Source organism: Dryobates pubescens, chromosome 11 (genome assembly GCF_014839835.1).
Source record: "Dryobates pubescens isolate bDryPub1 chromosome 11, bDryPub1.pri, whole genome shotgun sequence".
Taxonomy (NCBI): domain Eukaryota; kingdom Metazoa; phylum Chordata; class Aves; order Piciformes; family Picidae; genus Dryobates; species Dryobates pubescens.
The window spans coordinates 4080426-4101644 of record NC_071622.1 but is presented as its reverse complement, the minus strand read 5'-3'; the positions used below and the strand labels follow the sequence as shown (position 1 = coordinate 4101644).

At 40.8% G+C, this 21219-nt stretch overlaps 1 protein-coding gene across 2 annotated transcripts in view; it reads right to left on the bottom strand.

The window, feature by feature from the left end:
• The window catches only part of BEND5 (BEN domain containing 5), a 638947-nt gene extending 621502 nt beyond the window's left edge, over positions 1 to 17445 (bottom strand). For both annotated transcript variants that reach the window (XM_054164948.1, XM_054164949.1), the window contains exons 1-2: positions 17404 to 17445; positions 1216 to 1338 (exon numbers count right to left, since the gene is read on the bottom strand). In XM_054164948.1, the coding sequence (XP_054020923.1) occupies positions 1216 to 1338; positions 17404 to 17434 (154 nt within the window). In that variant the 5' untranslated portion in view covers positions 17435 to 17445. The remainder of the gene's footprint in view (positions 1 to 1215; positions 1339 to 17403) is intronic.
• Between the last annotated feature and the right edge of the window lie 3774 nt (positions 17446 to 21219).

Sequence of the window (21219 nt, the reverse complement as noted above, 5' to 3'; positions counted from 1 at the left end):
AACTTATCTGAGTATGATATTCACCTTGGACCAGTGCCTGTCAAGAAGGGCATGGAATAGCTGTGGAAAGACCAGAGGAAATAAAGCATGATAGACAATTTGGAAAACTGTGACCATTAGGGAATGATTGGGAAAAAAAAAAGAGGAAGAAAAAAGAGTGATTATTCAATCTGAAGAAGGAATGGCCAAGGAAAGAGATTAAGTCAAAGAAGACAGCAATAATCTGTTTTCTGCACCTATGGGACAGAGCAAGTATTAATGCACTTTTTTGTGGTTTTATTTTTAGAGACTATTTCTACATAGAAAGAAAATGTTTCTTATTTTGAGCAAATTACAGTGTTAGAATGGGTTCCAGCTTTCTCATTGACACTTTCCTTGCTGAACGTCTCTGAAAAGGATAGATAAATATCTGTCAGAAATGGGAACAATAGTGTATATGCAGAATTAGGCCACAGGAAACAGAGTGATATATTCAAAGATTGTATGTATATGTTTGTAAAAAATCTTCTAACTATTGTAAGGATAGGCTTGGCAGTTTATGAGGTTAAACTTCCAAATTAATTTCTAACCCAACATATTTTAAACATTGTATCTTTGATTAGTGGTCTACAAATACAGTATATAATAACAGAATAAAATCCAGTTATCTATAAGATGGATCTGGTGAAATATACATTGTAGGTACTTGCTGAGGAGGTAATTGTTTAGCCCAAATACAATCATAGAATTGTCAGGCTTGGAAGGGACACCTCAAGGGATCATCTAGTTCCAACCCCCCTGCCATGGGCAGGGACAGCTCACACTACAGCAGGTTGCTTACAGCCACATCCAGCCTGGCCTTCAAAACCTCCAGGGATGAGGCTTCCACCACCTCCCTGGGCAACCTGTGCCAGTTTCTCACCACCCTCATGGGGAACAACGTCTTCCTAACATCCAATCTGAATCTACCCATCTCTAGTTTTGTTCCATTGCCCCCAGCCCTATCACTCCCTGACACCCTCAAAAGTCTCTCCCCAGCTTTGTTGTAGGCCCCTTAAAATACTTAAATGTCACAACCCTTTTTACATTCAAGCAGTCTGATTTTGTCAGTGAGTTAAGTAGCATTTAATGCAAATTTTCCTCAAAATTAAGACACTTTCTATAAAGATGAGTGACACAGTTAGAAGTGTTAATACAATAACAGCTGTAATGTAAAATAATGCAGAAAATGCTTACCACTTTCAAAACAGGCATCAAATATAAGATGTCCTTTTTTAGGCTGCCCACAATAGCCAGGTGGGAGAACAGTGTACTTGCTCACGTTCCCTGCTATGATTTCATCACTTCCTATGGCAGTACCTGTTCAGCAAAAGCAAAAATTAAAAAAATAAAGAAAAAAATAAAATAAGGATAAGCAAGAAGGATATTTCCCTGTGCTTTTTTGCATAACATCAAACTGACCCCATTTAACATATGCGCCTGTACATGAACTCTTTGTTTTCAAAGTTCATTCAAAATTTGGATATAATGATGCATTTTATGGTGAAGCTTCTCTAAGTAGCAAAGCCCACAGTCTGGTTTCTTGTACATGCATGTCCTGTGGCACAAGAGTCTCGTGTGCCATAGTGTGATACTCAGATGGATCCACTTCTTTGGACAAAAGCTCTCCAATACATATATTCTGCATTGGTTCCCTAGAATTTAACTCCTTAGCAGCATCTTAATTTATCAGAATCCTTAGCAGCATATTCCTCACTATGGGCATTAATGGTACATTTTTCACACAGTATCACAGTATCACTAAGGTTGGAAGAGACCTCAAGGATCATCGAGTCCAACCTGTCTCCACAGACCTCATGATTAGACCATGGCACCAAGTGCCACGTCCAATCCCCTCTTCAATACAACCAGGGACGGTGACTCCACCACCTCCCTGGGCAGCACATTCCAATGACGAACAACTCGCTCGGTGAAGAACTTTCTCCTCACTTCGAGTCTAAAACTCCCCTGGCACAGCTTGAGACTGTGTCCCCTTGTTCTGGTGCTGGTTGCCTGGGAGAAGAGACCAACCCCTTCCTGGCTACAAGCACCTTTCAGGTAGTTGTAGAGGGCAATGAGGTCACCCCTGAGCCTCCTCTTCTCCAGGCTAAACAACCCCAGCTCCCTCAGCCTCTCCTCACAGGGCTTGTGCTCAAGGCCTCTCACCAGCCTTGCTGCCCTTCTCTGGACACCTTCAAGTGTCTCGATGTCCTTCTTAAACTGAGGGGCCCAGAACTGGACACAATACTCAAGGTGCGGCCTAACCAATGCAGAGTACAGGGGCACAATGACTTCCCTGCTCCTGCTGGCCACACTATTCCTAATGCAGGCCAGGATGCCTCCTCTATCCCATTGCTTATTTTCAGGCATCTTTAAATATACTTAGAACCCTGAACACCATTCAAAAACTACTGGAAGGGAGAGACCTACTCTCATGGAGGGATCTAATTATCTCAGCCTTGCCTGCTTAGAAAACAAAAATCAGAGAAAGAACTTAAATAAAGAAAAAAATAATGTGGGAATTATTTCATAACAATGTATGAGGACATACATTTTCAATACAGTGGCATGACTTTTGTCAAAATTCATCAGTAGTGTATATATTGAAAGCTTTTTCCTTCCTGTAAAATTATACTGTCTAACAAATTGCAGTGTGCAAAAATCTTGTCTCCAAATAAGGATGGGAGAACACTGATTTTTTTAATTTGAGAAATGTAAATGGAAGTAAGTTAATATTGATCTATCATATACCAAAACAGGTACACAGCAATAAAACTGGCTTTTTATTCTTCTGACACAGGCTCAACATTTTCTTCACTATTTACTGCTTGGACAGCAAGTATTTAACAATAGAAAAGCTATTTTCTGTGTTTCAGAAAATGAGAAGAAATGTGTATGTCTTCAAGTGCAGAAGGCATGTGATGGAATAATGGGACGATAATATCTTATTTCACTCTGATAAATAGGGCTACTAAGGCTTCTAGAAATAGAGTTTTGGTCTGTACTGAAATTTTGACATTTAAATGGCTTATGGGGGATGACAAATGTGACATAAAGCTCAATTTGTTTTATTTTTATATTGAAAACTATTTCACACAAATGTTACAAGCAATTCATACTGGCCCTGAATGATGAAAACAGGTTATTAATTAAAACTGACCTTTCCATACACAAATGTATTCCACCTCTTGAGGCAAAACACCTTAGCTCAGGTAACAAATTATATCAATGTGTTAGTGACACCACAGTTAGAGGGTCTGTCAGGCTTTCCATTACAGACCCATATTTTCAGATGTATATAAATCCCAGATTAAAAAATATGAACATCCAGGTCAACACCTGGCATATAAATCCCCAGTCATCCCAGAGAAAAAAAAATGGAAACTTACTCTCTAAGAGGTACTGCAACAGAACAAAGATAATTTAAGCCTTTTCTTACTTCCACCATCCAGAAAGCAAGTACTAAATAATGCATGCTATTGTGGGTTTTTTTTAGCAAAACTATTATTTGCAACCTCAAGGTTATTTCTTTTAGCCTCAATAATTACCCACAGATAGCACTCTGTGGCATTTGAACTGTTTCATTTAAATGTAAAATTGCTACTTGTGACAGTTTTAGCTAATAGTTTCCAGCAGCATGCAGATACAATTTGCCTAAAGGCTGGTAACCCCAGAGGCAAACTTAGACCTGGATGAGGCATCTGCACATCTGTATGATCATGACTGTGTCACTTGATACAATTCTTCACTGTGCATCACACAACCTGTAATTCAGAACACCATCCACAGGTAAACCATTTCCTCAGTTTCAGTTCAGTATCACTTTGATTAAGATCCCCCGTATCCCTGTCACAGTTAGTCAAGTTAATCATTTGTAACCCAATACATGGAATCAAGGATACAAAGAAAAATTCAGGGAAAACCTAAATTCAGAGAAAACCTCCACCAAAAATGCTTGAGCTCCCAGAGATGAAAACTGAAAGAATGGGAGGTGGGAAGTCAACTAAGCAGAGCAGTAAGAAGTCCAAACTTTTCCAGGTAAATGCTCACACATAAGTCTCAGCTAAAATTATTCAACTTCTTGCAGTTCTTAAAAGATATCTGGGAAACACCACTTAGATAAAGATGAGGAAAACAGAAAATATTACGTTCATAATACTGCCACCATAAGACAGTGAAGGAAAAGCAGGCAGAAGACAGAACTATGTCTCCCTCTCCACCTAACACACCAAATAAAAAATGTGCCAATGGATTCTTTACATGATGCAGATGGAAGCTCTCGAGTAACTGTGTCCTAGCAAAAAGTTTCCATCTGCTTCTCCTGGCCTAACGTAGCCATTGAGGAATGAGAACAAAATCATCAAATAGCCTATAACTCATAGTCTTTAATAATACTAATCACTCCTTGCATGTTCTTTATTACACAGTACTTTGAACATTCAGAATGTACCGTGGTTATATGTGGAGTTTTCTTATCCTTTGTTAATCTCTAAACATGCAAAACTGCAGTCTTTGAACTTCACACTATTATACGGCACAACAGCATTATGTCCCTTCTGGCATGTTCTCCTTGGGTGATAAAGAAAAGGGCAGACTATGGGCCGCAAAAAAGCCTGCACTGCTGAATTACTAGATTATAAAACATGGCTTCACGCTTGTCTGTTCAGCAGATGCAATGAGTGTTGCTTCGAGAATACATTACCACCCTCAGATGGAGGGAACTGTTAACACTGTGCCATAAGTCCTCTGGCCAATAAAGAGATATTGTCCTCACAACTGGGAGCCCTAAGCAGATTTTCCTGACTGAAGGCAAAGATGTATGACAGAACCTTGTAGGAAAGGGAAATAGTACTTCAATCTGAAACAAACTGAAAGGGAAAGAAAAGAATCAACTGAAGTACATCCTGCACACTACGCTTAAGGAGATCAGATTCTCCTCTGAAAAAAAAGGTTCGATAAGATGAGCAAAGGCAAAAGTAACTTAGCAAAGACATTTTCTCAGACTGTAGGTCTTATTTTGTCAATTATTTTTCTTACAGGTTGTAAGACACATAGCTATTTTATTCTAATTCTTCATAGCTTAAACTCCTGGAGTCTCCAGCAAATCCCTAGGATTTACTTTTACCACAGTATTAAACTTCAATAGTAATTTTCTATCAGGTATAAAATCTGTAGGTGTCTCAAATCTCTGTAAGTATATAAGATTTTAAAATAAAACCCGGACAGAGGCTTCTGTTATCTGCATTCATCACTATTGTCAGCATGGGTACATTTCACATCAAACCAGTGAAAATTAATAGAAGCAGTTACAGGGGACTGGGATTCATACAAGGACGACTTTGGAAACTTCCAGAGCTTCTTGCTTTCCCTGAGTTCAAAGGGTAAAGTCAAGATCTTTTCATTTAGACAAAGACTTAAACAACATTTGCTACAATAAACATCATGCAAATTCGGGTATGTTTTCTTCAAAACCTGCAATTTCTAGAGGAAGCTAACTCTATGGTAAATAATAGTTACTCTTTGAATTGGGTAAACAAGAAGCCTAGCTTCCAGCTGTGACAAACTTCAGAATCCACAGAGTTAGCAGCCGGCAGCTACCCTCATGCTACATTAGGTAGGAGAGCACAGCTGCATTAAAACAGACATAGAAAAATAGAGAGAGAATTTGCCTGGAAAACCTGCATCATTCTTCTAATCAGACTTCCTGCCTAACAAGGGCAGCCAATTAGACAGGTAAGGTAATGTGATGGTAACTGCAAGTGAACTTTATACTAGTCTTTCTTCAAATATTACAAATGTCATCAAGACACCTTTCATTCTATCCTTATTTGAGACAAAATTAGGATACATTTTGCTACGAACAGCCAGATTCCCATCATTCAGGGGCCAAGAAATGTTTCCAGGTATTCTAGCAAAGAATTTCATCTGCCTTAAGCAGTACTGTCATCACAGCCCATAGAAAGAAGTGAATCTGAACTCTCAATACAGATTGCAATGAACAAAAATCCATTCAGATAACCACCAGCAGCTCTTAATACAAGTTTCTGGATGAACCTCACTCAACTCGTGTTTCAGACAACACTTGCGGAGGATATGCCAGGAACAGTGTGACCTCATTGCTCTCTACAACTACCTGAAAGGTGGTTGTAGCCAGGAAGGGGTTGGTCTCTTCTCTCTAGCAACCAGCACCAGAACAAAGGGACACAGTCTCAAGCTGCGCCAGGGGAAGTTTAGGCTCGAGGTGAGGAGAAAGTTCTTCACCGAGAGAGTCATTCGTCATTGGAATGGGCTGCCCAGGGAGGTGGTGGAGTCACCATCCCTGGAGGTGTTCAAGAGGGGATTGGACGTGGCACTTGGTGCCATTGTTTAGTCATGAGGTTTGTGGTGACAGGTTGGACTTCATGATCTTTGAGGTCTCATCCAACCTTAGTGATACTGTGATACTGTGAAACAGTTTCTTCTCCATCAATCAGAAAACTGCACTCATTTTACTGTACTTATAATATCTAACTATCTACTAAAACATTCATCACCAGAAAGGGAGGGAGGGAGGGAAAGGAAAAAGCTGTAGTACCAAATATGTTAACTAAAATATGTTTATTTAAAAACATTGTAAGAATCAATGAATCTCATGTGATATACAGATTTATTCTTTAACAAGTATTTGGCATCTTGATAATAGCAAAGATATATGATGCAACAGTTGCTATAGTAGCAATACTCTAATAAAAATAAAATAAATCTCACATAAAAATCTCAAAATAAAAAAATAAATCTCCAATGAAAAAAATGATCAAACAAATGCATAAAAGATATAAATTTCAAACAAAAATACAATGCATCACATAAATCCCAAACTAGCAGAGAAAAGAGTAAATAATAGCTAGTCCTCAGAGTTGCTTCAACACAAAAGTAATTGTATCAGCTAGTTCATCCTTTCTGGCAGACAAGAGATGGCTCAGAGAACTAGATCTGCACATAAATAATAGGAGATGCTGAAACACCAGCCAAAGAGCACATAGGAATTCAAGTTCTAGGTCTAGGGGGTGTTCCTACCAAGCAAGAGGAAATTATGTGTCTCAGGATTCTGAGGCAAGAAAAGAATGGAAGACTTAAAGCAGATCCCTTGCATCCCTTAGGGTGCTACATCTTTTTGAAATCTGTAAGCAAATTATTTCCCCAAGACCTGCAAAAAATACCAAGTCAAAACAGGCAGAGAGTTGCAGGGTTTGGAACAGTAGTTGGTAGAAAACACCAAGCAAGGGCAAAACCTCATGATACTGCCCACAGAACTGGAAAAAGACAGTGAAGTCACTCACTAGTATTTGCTGGTACCGTCCCAAAAAGCTGTTAAAATTTCTCATGACGCAAAGAGCAGGTTCAGGACCATCTAAAAAGCCCCCAAGACCATAGGGCCCAACGAGATCCACCCACAGGGTCCTGAGGGAACTGTGAGATGAAGTTGCCAAACCACTGTCCATCATATTTGAATAGTTTTGACAATCTAAGTCCCTGCTGACTGGATAAAGGGAAACATAACCCCCATCTTCAAAACGGGGAAAAAGGAAGAACACAGAAACTACAGGCCAGTCAGTCTCACCTCTGCATGGCAAGATCATAGAGCAGATCCTCCTGAAGGCCTTGCTATAGCATATGAAACAAGAACAGGTGACTGGTGTTAACCAGCATGGCTTCACCAAAGGCAAATCATGCCTGATGAACTTGGCAGCTTTCTGTGATGGTGTTACAGCACCAGTGGATAAAGAGCAACTGATGTCATCTACCTGGACTTGTGTAAAGTGTTTGACACTGACTCAGAGTTGTGGTCAATGGCTCAACATCCAGAGACCAGAGACAAGTGGCATCCCTCAGGGGCCAGTTCTGGGATCAGTATTGTTTAACATCTTTGTTAGTGGCATGGACAGTGGGATGGAGACATCCTCAGCAAGTTTGTGGACAACACCAAGTTGTGTGTTGACATGCTGGAGGGAACAGGGACTTGAACAGGCATGAAGTTCAGTAAGGCCAAGTGCAAGGTCCTACACCTGGGGAAATCCCAAGAACAAATACAGGCTGGGCAAGGAGTGTCTCAAGAGCAGTCTTGAGGAGAAGGACTTCGGGTTGTCAGTTGCTAAAAACTCAACATGAGTGAACAATGTGCGCTTGCAGCCCAGAAGGCAACCGTGTCCTGCTCTGTACCAAAAGAAGTGTGGCCAGCAGGACAAGGGAGGCGATTCTGACCCTCTACTTTGCTCTTATGAGACCCCATCCAGAGTACCATATCCAGTTCTGATGCTCCCAGCATAAGAGGGACATTGAATTGCTGGAGTTGCTCCAGAGGAGCCACGAAGATGACCAGAGAGCTGAAGCACCTCCCCTGGGGGGTCAGGCTGAGAGTTGGGGCTGTTCAGCCTGGGAAAAAGGTTACAGGAAGACCTTATAGCGGTCTTCCAGTACCTGAAAGGGGTGTACAAGAAAGCAGAGAAAGAACTTTTTACAAGGGCTTGTAGTGACAGGATGAGAGGGAACACCTTTAAGCTTGGCAAGGGTACATTTAGACACAACGTTAGGAAGAAATTCTTTACAGTGGTGGTGGTGAGACACTAAAACAGGTTGGTTAGGGAGGTGATGAATGCCCCCTCCCTGAAGGTGTTCAAGGCCAGGCTGGGTGAGGCATTGAGTGACCTGGTCTAGTGCCCCTGCCCACGGCAGGAGGATCAGAACTAGATGATCTTTAAGATCCATTCCAACCCAAACCTTTCTGTGAATCTATGAATATATACATATGTTAAGTGATGTATATATCCATGTTTCAACAGCTGCCTCAGGTATGATTTAACAAAAGCAGGTTATCTAGCTTAAACTTTCAGGTACATTACGTACTTTCAACATCCTTCTTTGACAAGGTTTTTAAATGCAGAATGATTTTCTGAACAACCTTAAGAAATAGTACCAGCCAAAGGATATTGATTCATTTATATCTAGTGCAGATCAAAAATTAATTTCCAAGTATAGTACCTCAGGTTTCATACAGGAGGCATGAAACAGACAGACTTAATCCATACTTACACTGATAAAGCAACAGCAGATCTAGCCTACAGACTACATTGATCACTCCACTCCTATGTGATAAAATCATTATTTTATTGCAAACACTGCTTTCAGCATAAACACATTAGTTCCTCTATGCCCTTTCATTTTAATACACACTGCATAATCTAAATAAATAGCTGCTTCTGATTTAAGAGCATAAGACATATAAGTGACCAAAAGCCAGATCGTGACAATTTAACCAGCAGTAGACACATAGTGGTCTTCATCCTATATGAACAGCATATTTAAAATCAGGTTTAATGACACAACAACACAACAGGTAGAAGTCATGACAAAATAATTTTTCAAGTTAAAAATAACTCATGTTGAGGCATCTGATATGCATCAAGCAATGCAATGACCCTGACCCATGAGCGTGTCACCTGCAGTGACTAATAAAGTTGAAGTCTCAGCTGGCTAATAACTATGTGTCTCTTGCTTCCTATTTATTTTTTCCTTAGGGGTTAGGCATGTCTTCTGTCAGTCAATTTAACTCAAAAGCAATTATTTCAGACAGTCAATTTCATCACTTTAAGAGTTAAAATCTTCTTGACTACTACATATTTAAAATAATTGGGGGATTTTAGTACTACTTCTAGAATAATTTGTTCCCTGAGGTTGCTGAAATCAATTACACTATTAATTACTGCCATAATTATAATTACTCATTAAAACAACTCCTTTTACTTCATTGTTGGGAATAGCATCTTTCTCACTACTTTCCAAAACGGTCCATTCCAAAAAGTAATATTATAAGCCACTGAGAATTTCTCCCACCCAAGCACTGCCCACTCACGTTGCTGTATTCTTTATTTAAGAAACACTTTAAAATAATCCAGTATTTCATATCAAATAATTAGATCATTGCAGTGGTTTATTTTATTCACAAAGTATAAGTACAGTATTGAAAAAACAGTTATATGTTATATGTATATATAATAGATATTAAGACATAAACAAACAGAACTACTGGTTTTGAACATAAAAATGTCAACAAATCAAATTGGATCTATTGACTCTCTTGTATCAGCAATGCAACAATAGGACTTTAACTACAAAGAACACTACTAACTGCTACACCAGATTCAGCAGGTTTTAACTAAATAAGCATTGATACAATATTTCTTGAAATGTGACATGCATGCAAACTACTTGAAATGTTTGGAACTTGAGCCAAAAATTCTAGTCTGAGATCAAATGACTTATTATTTGTATTGCTTAAAAATACCAGATATAGTGGTATTCTGTGTAGTTACAAAGCATCAGTTATACTGCAGTACTACAGACGTTGGATATCGGTAAGTAATAGGCAAGTTTATCTCACAATCCTATTTTACATAGACAGTTCCCCTGACAATGCCACTGCTTTTAGATTCATATAATTTATTTGAGTGATTTTTCATTAATCAAGTGCATCATTCTACCTCATCTGCATTATATATGCATGAAAACATGCTAAGTCACTTGACAAGTGTTATCCAGCTCTAAAGTTTTCTGTAATCGCACAGAAACTTTGCTGCTTACTGCAAATGAAAGCACATCAGTAGCCCTGTAATGAATCCAGATGGGCTTTCTTTAGAATGGATTCCTGCTGCTCTGCTCTGGTGATTCACAGGAACTGATGTTCCACTTGCTTTTGTGGAGATTGAAATTCAACACACTTTTCAAGGTGGTTATGAAACAGTATGTAGAAGTTTGCCAGTTTTCACTCATGATTGTGAGATCTATTGCTAATAGCTCTATGAATTAGCAAGTAAATAAAACACAGTTCACTCATTTAATAATAATAATAGTTTAAGACAACTACTTTCTCCTCCTGCCCCTCATCCCCACTTGATTTTTTGCCATAATGCATCTACAAAATCAGGAGGTTAACCATACTGAGTGAACAGGGGCCCATATGTATATAAGAAAACACATATCAGACTGTGTAAGTTTTTAGTCCCTACACTGAACACATTACTTATCCTAAAACAGAACAAATCATCAAAGCATTTTACTATACAAATACATCAAACACAATGCCAAACATTTGCAGGATCAGGGCCCTAGATTTAATACATCTCTAAATTTGTCCAGCCTCTAACAAAATGAAATTGAATTCCTCATTATTATTTTGGTAGAGCAGTTTTCCAAACCATTCTGACATACAGATATTAAAATTCTTCCCCCCAAAAGTATTTAAAATTCTAAGGCTAAAAAATACAGCACTTCTTAAATGACAGGCTTGGCCTCTGTGGTAATGTCAAGAAAATGGGTTTTGGGGACAATGTTACAGGGAAGCTGGGATATGGGACACAGATGTGTACCCATAACCAACTCTCAATTACTTGTAAATTGGTTTACCTCTTATATAGATCAATTGCAGACACAGCTTGAGCCTAGAACTTATTATCTTACGTACAATGCAATCCAAACATGGCAATTCTGCAGAAAGACTCTGTGTGCCAACTGCTTTGGGGGATTACTTGAGAAATCTAAGCTGGTTTCTGTAGAATCACGTAGTTCTGGAAAAGGGCAGCATAATCAATCCTCCAGAAACAAGAGAGATGTAGCATGATGCATACACCCAGGTCAGTCTGCTGGAACCAGTCTGCATCCAGCAGCACCACTGCTGAGCAGAAGCAGCACTGCTGTATCTGAATGACAGTAGAAGTAAATGTCTGTACCAAACTCCTCTCCACATCCTCTAGCACCTCATTTATCCAGGGACTGGTGCTTTTGGAGTATCCTAGCTCTTTATTAAAAACAAACAAACAAAACAAAACAAAACAGAAAACTAAATGTGAAAAGGATTATGCAGTCATTTCAGTCTATTATTCTTGTCCTTAAACAGGTGCTGCTGGAGGAAAGAAGAACAGGAGGAAGGAAAATCTCTGAGCATAGACAAGTTGTCCATTTCTTCTGTGAAACATAACAGCTATTGTTATTAAGTGTCCCATTTGCTGTAGATCTGAGTTTCCCAGTCCTGTTAGTGGCCCCATGTGGAGATCAAGCCAGCTACATTTTAACACAGGAAGCTTTTAAAAATTATTTTAATGAGCATTAAATCTACAAAGCTCAACTTCAAAAAACAGAAATGCTATGCAGTCTATAGAAAGGCATTCTGAGGTTCATATGGTTTTCTGCATGAGACTTCTGCCTACTAAATCCAGTGACAGTAACACACACCAAAAAAAAACCACCAAACTTGCAGAAACTTCTGCTTTACAAATTTCAGTAGAAAACCTATTAAAATTCTCAGTGTGTCTCATTTTACTTTTTACAAATTCACAAACCTCCACTCACAAGCACTAATAATTAATAGGGTGCTTTGAACTTCACTGAAAGAAAAAATGTTGGGAGGCTTGAGGTAAGTAACTTTCAAAAGCTTTGATTATTTGTCAAAGAAAAAACTGTTTGAAATATGGCTAGGAAATGGCAAACCATTAAGGAATGGCAACTGGAACACCCAACACATTCTTGTTTCTTTCTTTTTCTGAAATTATATCTTCTGGCTGTATAAAGCCTTCATTAGTATTTCTCAGGTCTCCTGATATGGCAAATTATGTAATAGAAATATGATCAAAGCTGGAAGCACCAAAAATATACTAGCAGCTCTTCTCCAACAAATTCTTCTAGTGGGGATTGTTTCCAGTATATAACTGAAAAAGTTGGAAATTAGTTGAATATCAGCCTACTGGCAAGAGAGTATGATTATTATAACACTTTTCTGCAGCAACTGTAGTTAATTTCTGTATATTCCTCTAATGAAAATCTGAACTTAAGCAGTAAAGACTGAAGTAGTTAATAGTTACAGAGTACCTCAAATTTACTAACAAACCTTCCTCTAATATTCCCTGGATTTTGAACTGCTTATGCTAAAATGTACCAATGCTATCAGTAAGTTCTGGCAAATGAGCTTGTTGAACAAAACACATTTTAGACTTGTTTACAAATACCTCCTGCAGTATTTTATAAACAACTGTAAATAGCTCTTGATGGTGTGTGAACATCTGCAAGTCTGGACCCAGTGCCCTTGCAGTTTTCTACTGACTTGAAATCTCTTCCTGTTGATAGGAAGATACAGACTGCAGTCTTTTCCCAAGCACTAGAATTCAGCTATGTTTCCAGGCTAGTAGTGTGTACTAGGAAATAAGCTACATATATTTTCTGTACTTTATGAAAGCACAATTCAATTGAAGAAATTAAATCACAGAATCACCCAGGTTGGAAAGGACCCCCAAAGGTCATCTAGTCCAACACCCCTCCAGGAAGCAAGGACATCCTCAACTAGATCAGGTCACCCAGAGCCCCGTTGAGCCTCACCCTGAATACAGAACCACAGAATCACCTGGGTTGCAAGGGACCTCTAAAAGATCATCTAGCCAATCCCAAATTTGCCTGGAAGACCAGAGGTACCACTGATTTACAGTGTTACTTTAAAGACCATGATTAAACAATACTGTTAATTTGCTGGTTTCTCCTATTTTGAATTTCCTCATGATAAAGCTAGTGAATGAGAAGTTCCAGTTACCAAAAAGGCATGTACATAAAGACAAATAAATTAGGTTGTTTTAATTAGTTCTGGTTTTTATTTCATAATTAAGGCCACCTAACAGAAAGCACTATGCTCCTGATACTAGATTGGGATCATGTCCTTCATGATTTTTTTTTTCAATAGCCATTATTTTAATAATAATAAAAAGCTATCTTTCAAAACAGTCCAGCTTGGCATTATCATATTAAAGTCAATTAGAAAACACTGCAGTATTCAAACATCTATTCCATGCAGATCTCTGAAATAATGATCTCAACACTAAGTATTTTAGAAACATTAACTTTGGATGAGGGTTCAGCATTCAGCAGTGATTTGAAGCTCTCCTCCCTGAAGCCAGGTCAGGCTGGCTATGAATGCTTTTGCAAACTCCAGTCATTCTTAATATGAAACGTGACTTAACATCCTTCTGCAAGGTATCTATGACAGCATGTAACTAAAGATGAAAAACTACACACTCGGCTGGGAAACCTGTTTGTTATGATAACACAGATCTTTGGTCTAAAGACATGTATTTATATCCTGCCCAGTACCGTGAGCCTTTTTTCCCTTTCACTATTATTTCAGCAATAATGATTCAATGAAATATCAGAAATACTAATATCCACAAATTACTAGCAACCATGGAATAACACATATTAGAACTGTCAATCCATGCCAATATGCAGCTGCCTCAGATAGAAAACTATTACAGAACTCTGAGATAACCTGTATGCTTTGGTCCCTAAGGCCTCTGGATGCAAGTCTTCCTTAGGTACTACAGATGCCTAGAAGAAAAAGAGGAACCTGGGGAGAATGAAGTAAGTAGTGAAATTTTAGCCAGATCAATGTCTGAAAAGTTGAACACACTCATCTGATTCACGGATCAAAAATTTAGCTAATACAGGTATTCTGTACTCACTTTGACCTACTTCTATACCTTCTTTAGAGAAGCTAATAAAGTCCCCTGTGCTACAGAACTGGAAAAATAACATTGATATATTTTTGAAGCAACTTAACTAAACTGGCCATATTGGTTTACCCTGTATCTTTCAAAGGTTTGAAAAATCAAGGTCATCTGAGCAGGACAACTGGAAGTCAAGCCAAGAAGCTCATGAAAGTAACTAACTCATTTTACTCACTTTCATTCTCCTGCAGACTTCATTTGCGATGACTTACGTTTCTTTTAATTTGGATTCCCAGCTTGACAAGTGAAGGCTGGAGACCCAAACAGGGAAGTATGCTGATTCAAGCATTCCCAAAAAACTACTCAGGACTAAGGAGCACACTGCAAGAGGGAAATGATTGATTGATCCAGGGTAAAGCAAGTTGATATGCTCTAACCAAACATCAGAACACAGAGACTACTTTACTGGATTAGACCAGATGTCTGTCTAGTCCAGAGAGGATAGCACCAGAATACAAACTTCAGCATAGACAGATGTGAGATAATCTACCTTCCATATCAAGTCTCAATCTCACTTGAAACCATGATACAGAAAACAATGCTGTTTAACAGACAATAAAAGCTGATGGTAGTCCATCCTTCTGAAGTACTTTGCACAGTTCTATGGGTCCTGTTCCCCCTTTTCAATAAACCAAAACCAATTTAAAATGTAGTAAAACTGACCCAGAACCAAAAATGTACATGAGAAAGGAATGTAAATATGAGAATATTTATATATACAGAAAGCATAAGTATAATTACCAGTGTAAGAAAGAGTAACAGATTTGCTTACCTTTGGCAAAATAAAGAAAAAGCAATAGAGCTTAAATGAACAAATCTTCCATTATGAAAAGGTATGTTTTCCATAAAGTACAATTAATACACAAAACCTCTTGACAGTGTATTTTCAGAGTTTAGAGGGGTTGTAAGCATCTTAGATGATCTCTGAAAGTTTTAAGTATTTTTCTTATCTTTGTGATTCTTTGCATTTTTAATTGCTCGTGTGGTTTCCCCAAAAATGAAGGACCTGCCAATCAGGACTTGCAAAAGGCCACAGGCATTGCAAAAGTTAAGTGGACATGTATCAGGAACATGAAACGAAACACAATTTCAGCACAAGCTGAAACATAAAATTTATGAGACAATCACTTAATAGTTAGCTGCAGTGGTTTGTTGTGGGAAAAGTTCTAGACAATGTTAAAAATAAAAAGCAAATACTGCAAGGCTGCAGATTTAAATGATATAGCAGAGAACACAACATAAGATTATGTGCTAATCTAGAAATAGTAAGAAGGCTACATTAGATGTCCAAAAAGTTACTGACAATGTCACGGGCACAGTTAGATGAAGTAGGTAGGAAAGCTGACAAAGTCAAACAGCCACTGGAGATTTGTTTCCCATTTCACAGCACAGTCAGAGCTCATCAGCTGTTCTTAGTAATGTTGCACAACACAGTGGATGAAAATAATCACCTGTCTCTTGGACAAGTTTAATGTATAATAAACTTTACAGTGTGGTTTCAGGGGTTCATAAACAGCATGGCTGAACACAGGGAATTCAAGAACCTTATGGCCAATCCATTTAGATGTAGCCTTTGTAATACTGCTTCCCACAGCGCAACACCTATTTATCACTTTGTTTCACCTATTTATCACTTTTTTTCAGCTTAAGTGGTCCAAAACTCCAAAATCAGTTCTATGGATAATGCATCTTCGTTTGGAGCCACCTCCAAGGCTGAAATGCACATGCACAGCAGCTAACACAGCAGGCTTTGAAAATGAATTTTTGGTCCAAGAACCCAGATAATTTATGTATGATGCTGTGCATATTAAATACTCAGAAAAACTGTCATTATCTGTGCTTCATCCTCCAGATGTCAATAACTAATTTTCATAACTCATTTTGGGGGCTTCTGTTTTCATGGGGGTTGGAAAAGGCCTCAACTGTGTTTTGTTACAGTAGGAAAACCCTTGTATCTAGAGGAACATTATCACTGAGAAGGAAACAGTAAACTTTAGTTTCACTGACAAACTTAGAGCCACTGTTAATGCATCTTGAATAGGAAGGCTAACATTTGGCACCTTCCTTAAAGAGTCCCTCTCAAAATAAGGTATGTGAGATGTCAGGTGCTCAGCATGCTGCCCCTGCACCTTCCTGGGGCAGGCCAAGCAGCATCTGCAGGTCAGCCCTCAAACTATCAGCCTTGTGATGCAGTTCAAATTCCAACCCCAAGCCTTTGCATAGTAATTTTTCATTTTAAATAAAACAGGTGGTGGTTTCTTGTGTGAGGGCAACTCCTATGCACCACCGTTTTGATCTGCTCGTCAGCACCACCACCTTTGCCCCCTGTGCAGACGCGACGGTGCACACTGCAGGTTACCCCACCACCGGCTTCTCTGCACAGCCGGGGTTCTCCCCCGCTGTTTGTTTACTGGGAATGCAGGGTTGCTACCTTCTCACCATCCTCCCACAGCGGGGGAGGGCTGTCCGAGTCCATTCGGACAGAGCCTGGGTACTCTTCCCTCTCTGAAAGGGCCTGAACGGAGGACTCCCCACGACCACCTCTTCCCCATGACGACGCTCCTCATCCCTCAAGAGAAGATGCCTTACCCTCCTTCCACAGCTCCCTGGGCAGGGGCCTCTGCCCCGGCCCCCCCTTCTCCACCTCAGTGCCCTCGGCCAGGAGGCGCTTCCCTCCCTTCCCCCTGAAAGAAGGGCTTCGTCTCCTGCACTCCGCTGCAAGCCAGGCCCCCTTCTCCTGCCAGAAGCCCATGGAGAAGGGGGGTCTTCCCCTCTCCCCCCCGCCCAGGCGACTGCGGCTGGCACTGACCCGTCTCTGCCGTCCTGCTCCTCTCCGCCATATTTGTTGTCATCCCCCCACCCCCCGACACGGAGCCAGACGCTGCCTGGGCGTCGCCATGGCAACACACGTCAGCGCCAGGGGAGTCCCGCGCCCGCTCCCTCCCGCCCTCAGCCCGCCATGGCGTCAGGGAGAGGGGGCCGGCGGGAGCGCAGTGCTGACGGACAGCACTCGTGAAAAGCGTCACCGGCTCCCGGGGAGCCCGGCCGGAGCCGGAGTCGGAGTCGGAGCCGGGGAAGGGGCAGGGGCAGAGACACGGGCTGAAGGAGTGGGGCGCGAAGCATCCACTCCCGTCCTCGCCTCGCCGTGCTCGTGGGCGGGGCAGTCGTGCGTGAGGGGAGCCGGCGCTGCGTGAGAGGCGGGAACTTGCGTGCGTGAGCGGAGCCGCGCCGCTGTCTGCCCCTCAGTGCCTCTAGCTGATGGTGTTTATAAGCAGTGTTTGCCCAGGGAAGGAAAGGCTTGTTATCTCCTCCCTGGGGACTGTCCTACCTAGGCAATTACAGTAACGGCGCCCCGGAGGAGGGAGTAGTAGCCGGGAACCTGAGCCCCGTCCCGGGCCTCGCTGCCCCCGCCTGGGACTCGGGGCTGGCCCTCTGGTAATCACTGGGCTCCAAAGAGGAGAGCTTAGTTATGGAGGTGCATGAGCCACCCACATCAGGGAGCCTTGCACCCCGGAGGGGAGTGGGGGCTAGAGGGGCATGGCGGCCTGTTTGGGTGAGTGGGTGAGGTCTCTTGTCATTCCGGTGGGAAAGGCAGCGCATCCCTCCCGCTCTGGTTCCCAGCCTAAAGTGCTGAGGCAGGGCACAGGCAGCATGAGGAGACACCCTTTGGGCAGGGATGGCAAATGTATTTGTCCGTCCGTGACTACTCTACCCTGCCCCAAAACTCAGCAGGTGAGTCTGATCATGTGGCAGTTATGTCAACTTTTATTATTATTTTTATAATTTCTTAAGGCAGCCCAGCGGGAAGCTTCATTATGTGTGTCAGTGTTGCCCGTCTGTCTTCCTCTCTCAGACCTAGCAGGTGAGCCTGACCATATGGCAAATACAGTGATGCTTCCAGAGGACAGGAGGGTTTCTGTGTACGTGTGTTCATAGGCCCACTGGGTGACACTCACCATGTGGCAAATACACCAATGAAGTCTTGGTGCAAAGGGGCTAATTATCTGTGTGTTTCCCAGGAGATCTTAGTAGGTTGGGTCTGGTCATGCATGTCGCTCTAATGGAAGCCTCAGACGGAAGCTTCGTTGTATATCCCCAACGCAAATGATCTCCAAGTTCTTGGAAGCAAGGCTATCCATGTGACAGGCACAGTGTTGCAAGCATCAAGGCCTGGAATCATGGGTATTTACATACATAGGCAGATGTGGGGATGAAGACTTACCTCTTCATTAATTTCACATTCTTTATTTTGTTATTGTAAACAATATTTCATATTACTTACCTCTTTCATATTGTTTACCTCTTTCATATTATTTACCTCGTCTCTCCCTTTCTGAAGAAGAGAAGGCTCTGGCAAGACCTTATAGCAGCATTTCAGTATCTGAAAGGGACCTACAGGAAGGCTGGGGAAGGACTAGTTCAGAAGGGCTTGTAGCAATAGAACAAAGGGCAATGGTTTTAAACTAGAGCAGGGTAGATTTAGGTTAGACATGAAAAGGCATTTTTTCACAAGCAGGTTGGTGAAATGCTAGAATAGGTTGCCCAGAGATGTGGTGGAGGCCCCATCCCTGAAGACCCACGTCTAGCAACCTATGTCAGCAACCTGATATAGTTGGAGATGTCCTGCTCACTGCAGAGTGGTTAGACGTGTCCAAATGACCTTCAACGTCCCTTCCAACCCAATGCATTCTATGACTCTGTAAATGCACCCCTAACTCGGTGGCTGTTAAAACTGAAACAGTCAGTATGCATGAAACACTAAGTGACGAAAACAGGACTGTGTTTGTAAGCTACCACAGCTTTGCTTCCTTACAGCTAGTAAATTAATGTAACTACTTTCTAGGGACCAATGACTAGTCAGTGAAATATTCCAAGCTTAAAAATCAAGGAAGGTAGAATTCTATCTTCCTCCATCTAAAGTTCTGTTCTTTAAACATCACTTTACCTTATTCTCTTATTTGCTATGTGTCTTTTCTGCTCTAGTTCAAGTGCTGTTAATGAGACTCAGTTGGTTCTACATGCTTAGGACTTTTTGTAGGATCAGTGGCTTCCTTGCTCCCTGGCTTTTGCAGGCCCATTCCTTCCTTTTCAGTTCATTGGTCTCTGGTTATTTTTGCAGCATCTGTTTTTGTGGTTTCCCTTCCTTTGCTGTTTACTTTGCTTTTCAGTGGCACTGAGGCCTCTTTCCTTCATCTACTTCCCTTCAGTCTCGGTTTCTTACTTTAATATTCTATAGGCTAATGTAATACTACTTTAGCCACATTTTTGTAACAGAGGACAGGAGGGTTTCTGTGTACGTGTGTTCATAATATGATGCAATACCTGTCTATGGTGGTGTACCAAAGGGGCTTTGTGATGAGGTTAGAAGATGAATCCTTGCACAGAAGAATACTGGATTGTGTATACTGTTCTTTGCTCCAGACTTTTCGCTCTGCAGGGTTCATAAACTACAGGTGGTCACTTATCATACTTTTGCTGATGACAGTGAACTACAGTAAGTGTACACACATACCACACATCCTCTCCCTTATACTATTTCTCCAGGCTTGCAGATCACCCAGGTCCTGTGCCCTTGTTTGTTGCTGGGGCATCCCTCCTCAGAATATGCTGCATATACTGTGATCTTTTTCTTCTGTCCAATCAGATCTCTTGGCTGATTGTTGATATTAAATGCTCGTGCACTTCGTTTGAGAAACATCATCAGCACCAATTCAGGTTTAACACAGACAAAAACAGTCACTCCGTTAATTTCTCCATGTGCATGCATTACAGGGACCTACCACCTGTCTGTCTCTCACACAAACCTAGCCTGATTGTTTCTTTTCCTTTTATCTTGCCCAGTCTTTTATCAAGTCTGGCTTTCTCTGTGAAAAGGTGACCATATCTGTATCAGAGGCTAGGATGCTTGTTTGCATCTGGTCATCCTTTATCCTGCTACAACCACTTTCTTCTAGGTTCCCTGTTAGCTATGTCAAATCTCAGTCCTCTTTCAAATATTTTTTCATATTATTTACCTTTTCATTATTTAAACTTTTTTTTTTTGGATAGCTTAAGACATTCCTGCCCAAGTCTGCAGCTCAAGTCTGGTTTCTTATCATGTCCCCACATCCCCTTATTCTCTTTGTTCTACTTGCTATTCCAGCTTTAGTGTCCCCTCATCCATATTTCATTCTCATCTATTAATACTCGTGCAGCATTTTTCATCTGTAAATTTCTAAGAATCAAGTGCCTGTGGAGAAACCTTCCATATCAGTTCTCCAGATGACCTCTTTATTCACATATCTCTGAGAGACTTACTTCTAATGCAGAGGCCTTTTGCATCTCACTGCCATTCTATTAACTGAACTCAGTTACCTGCAAGAAGGTCTACTGAAATCCAAGGCATGCGGGGGAAAGCACTTTTTCCAGTCAAATTAGCTCTTCTGAGTGAACATACTTGAAAAACCTAGAAATGCCAGACTCATTTTTTTTAGTCTGAGTTTAATGCTATGTTGTAGTCACCTCACCAAACTGAAATGGTGTTAAATATAGATGATAGGCTGTCTTTCCAAAAACAGCAAGATAATTTGACAGGAGAGAACTGGAAAGTTCATAGAGAAAATTCTTTGGAAAATAGAAGGATAAC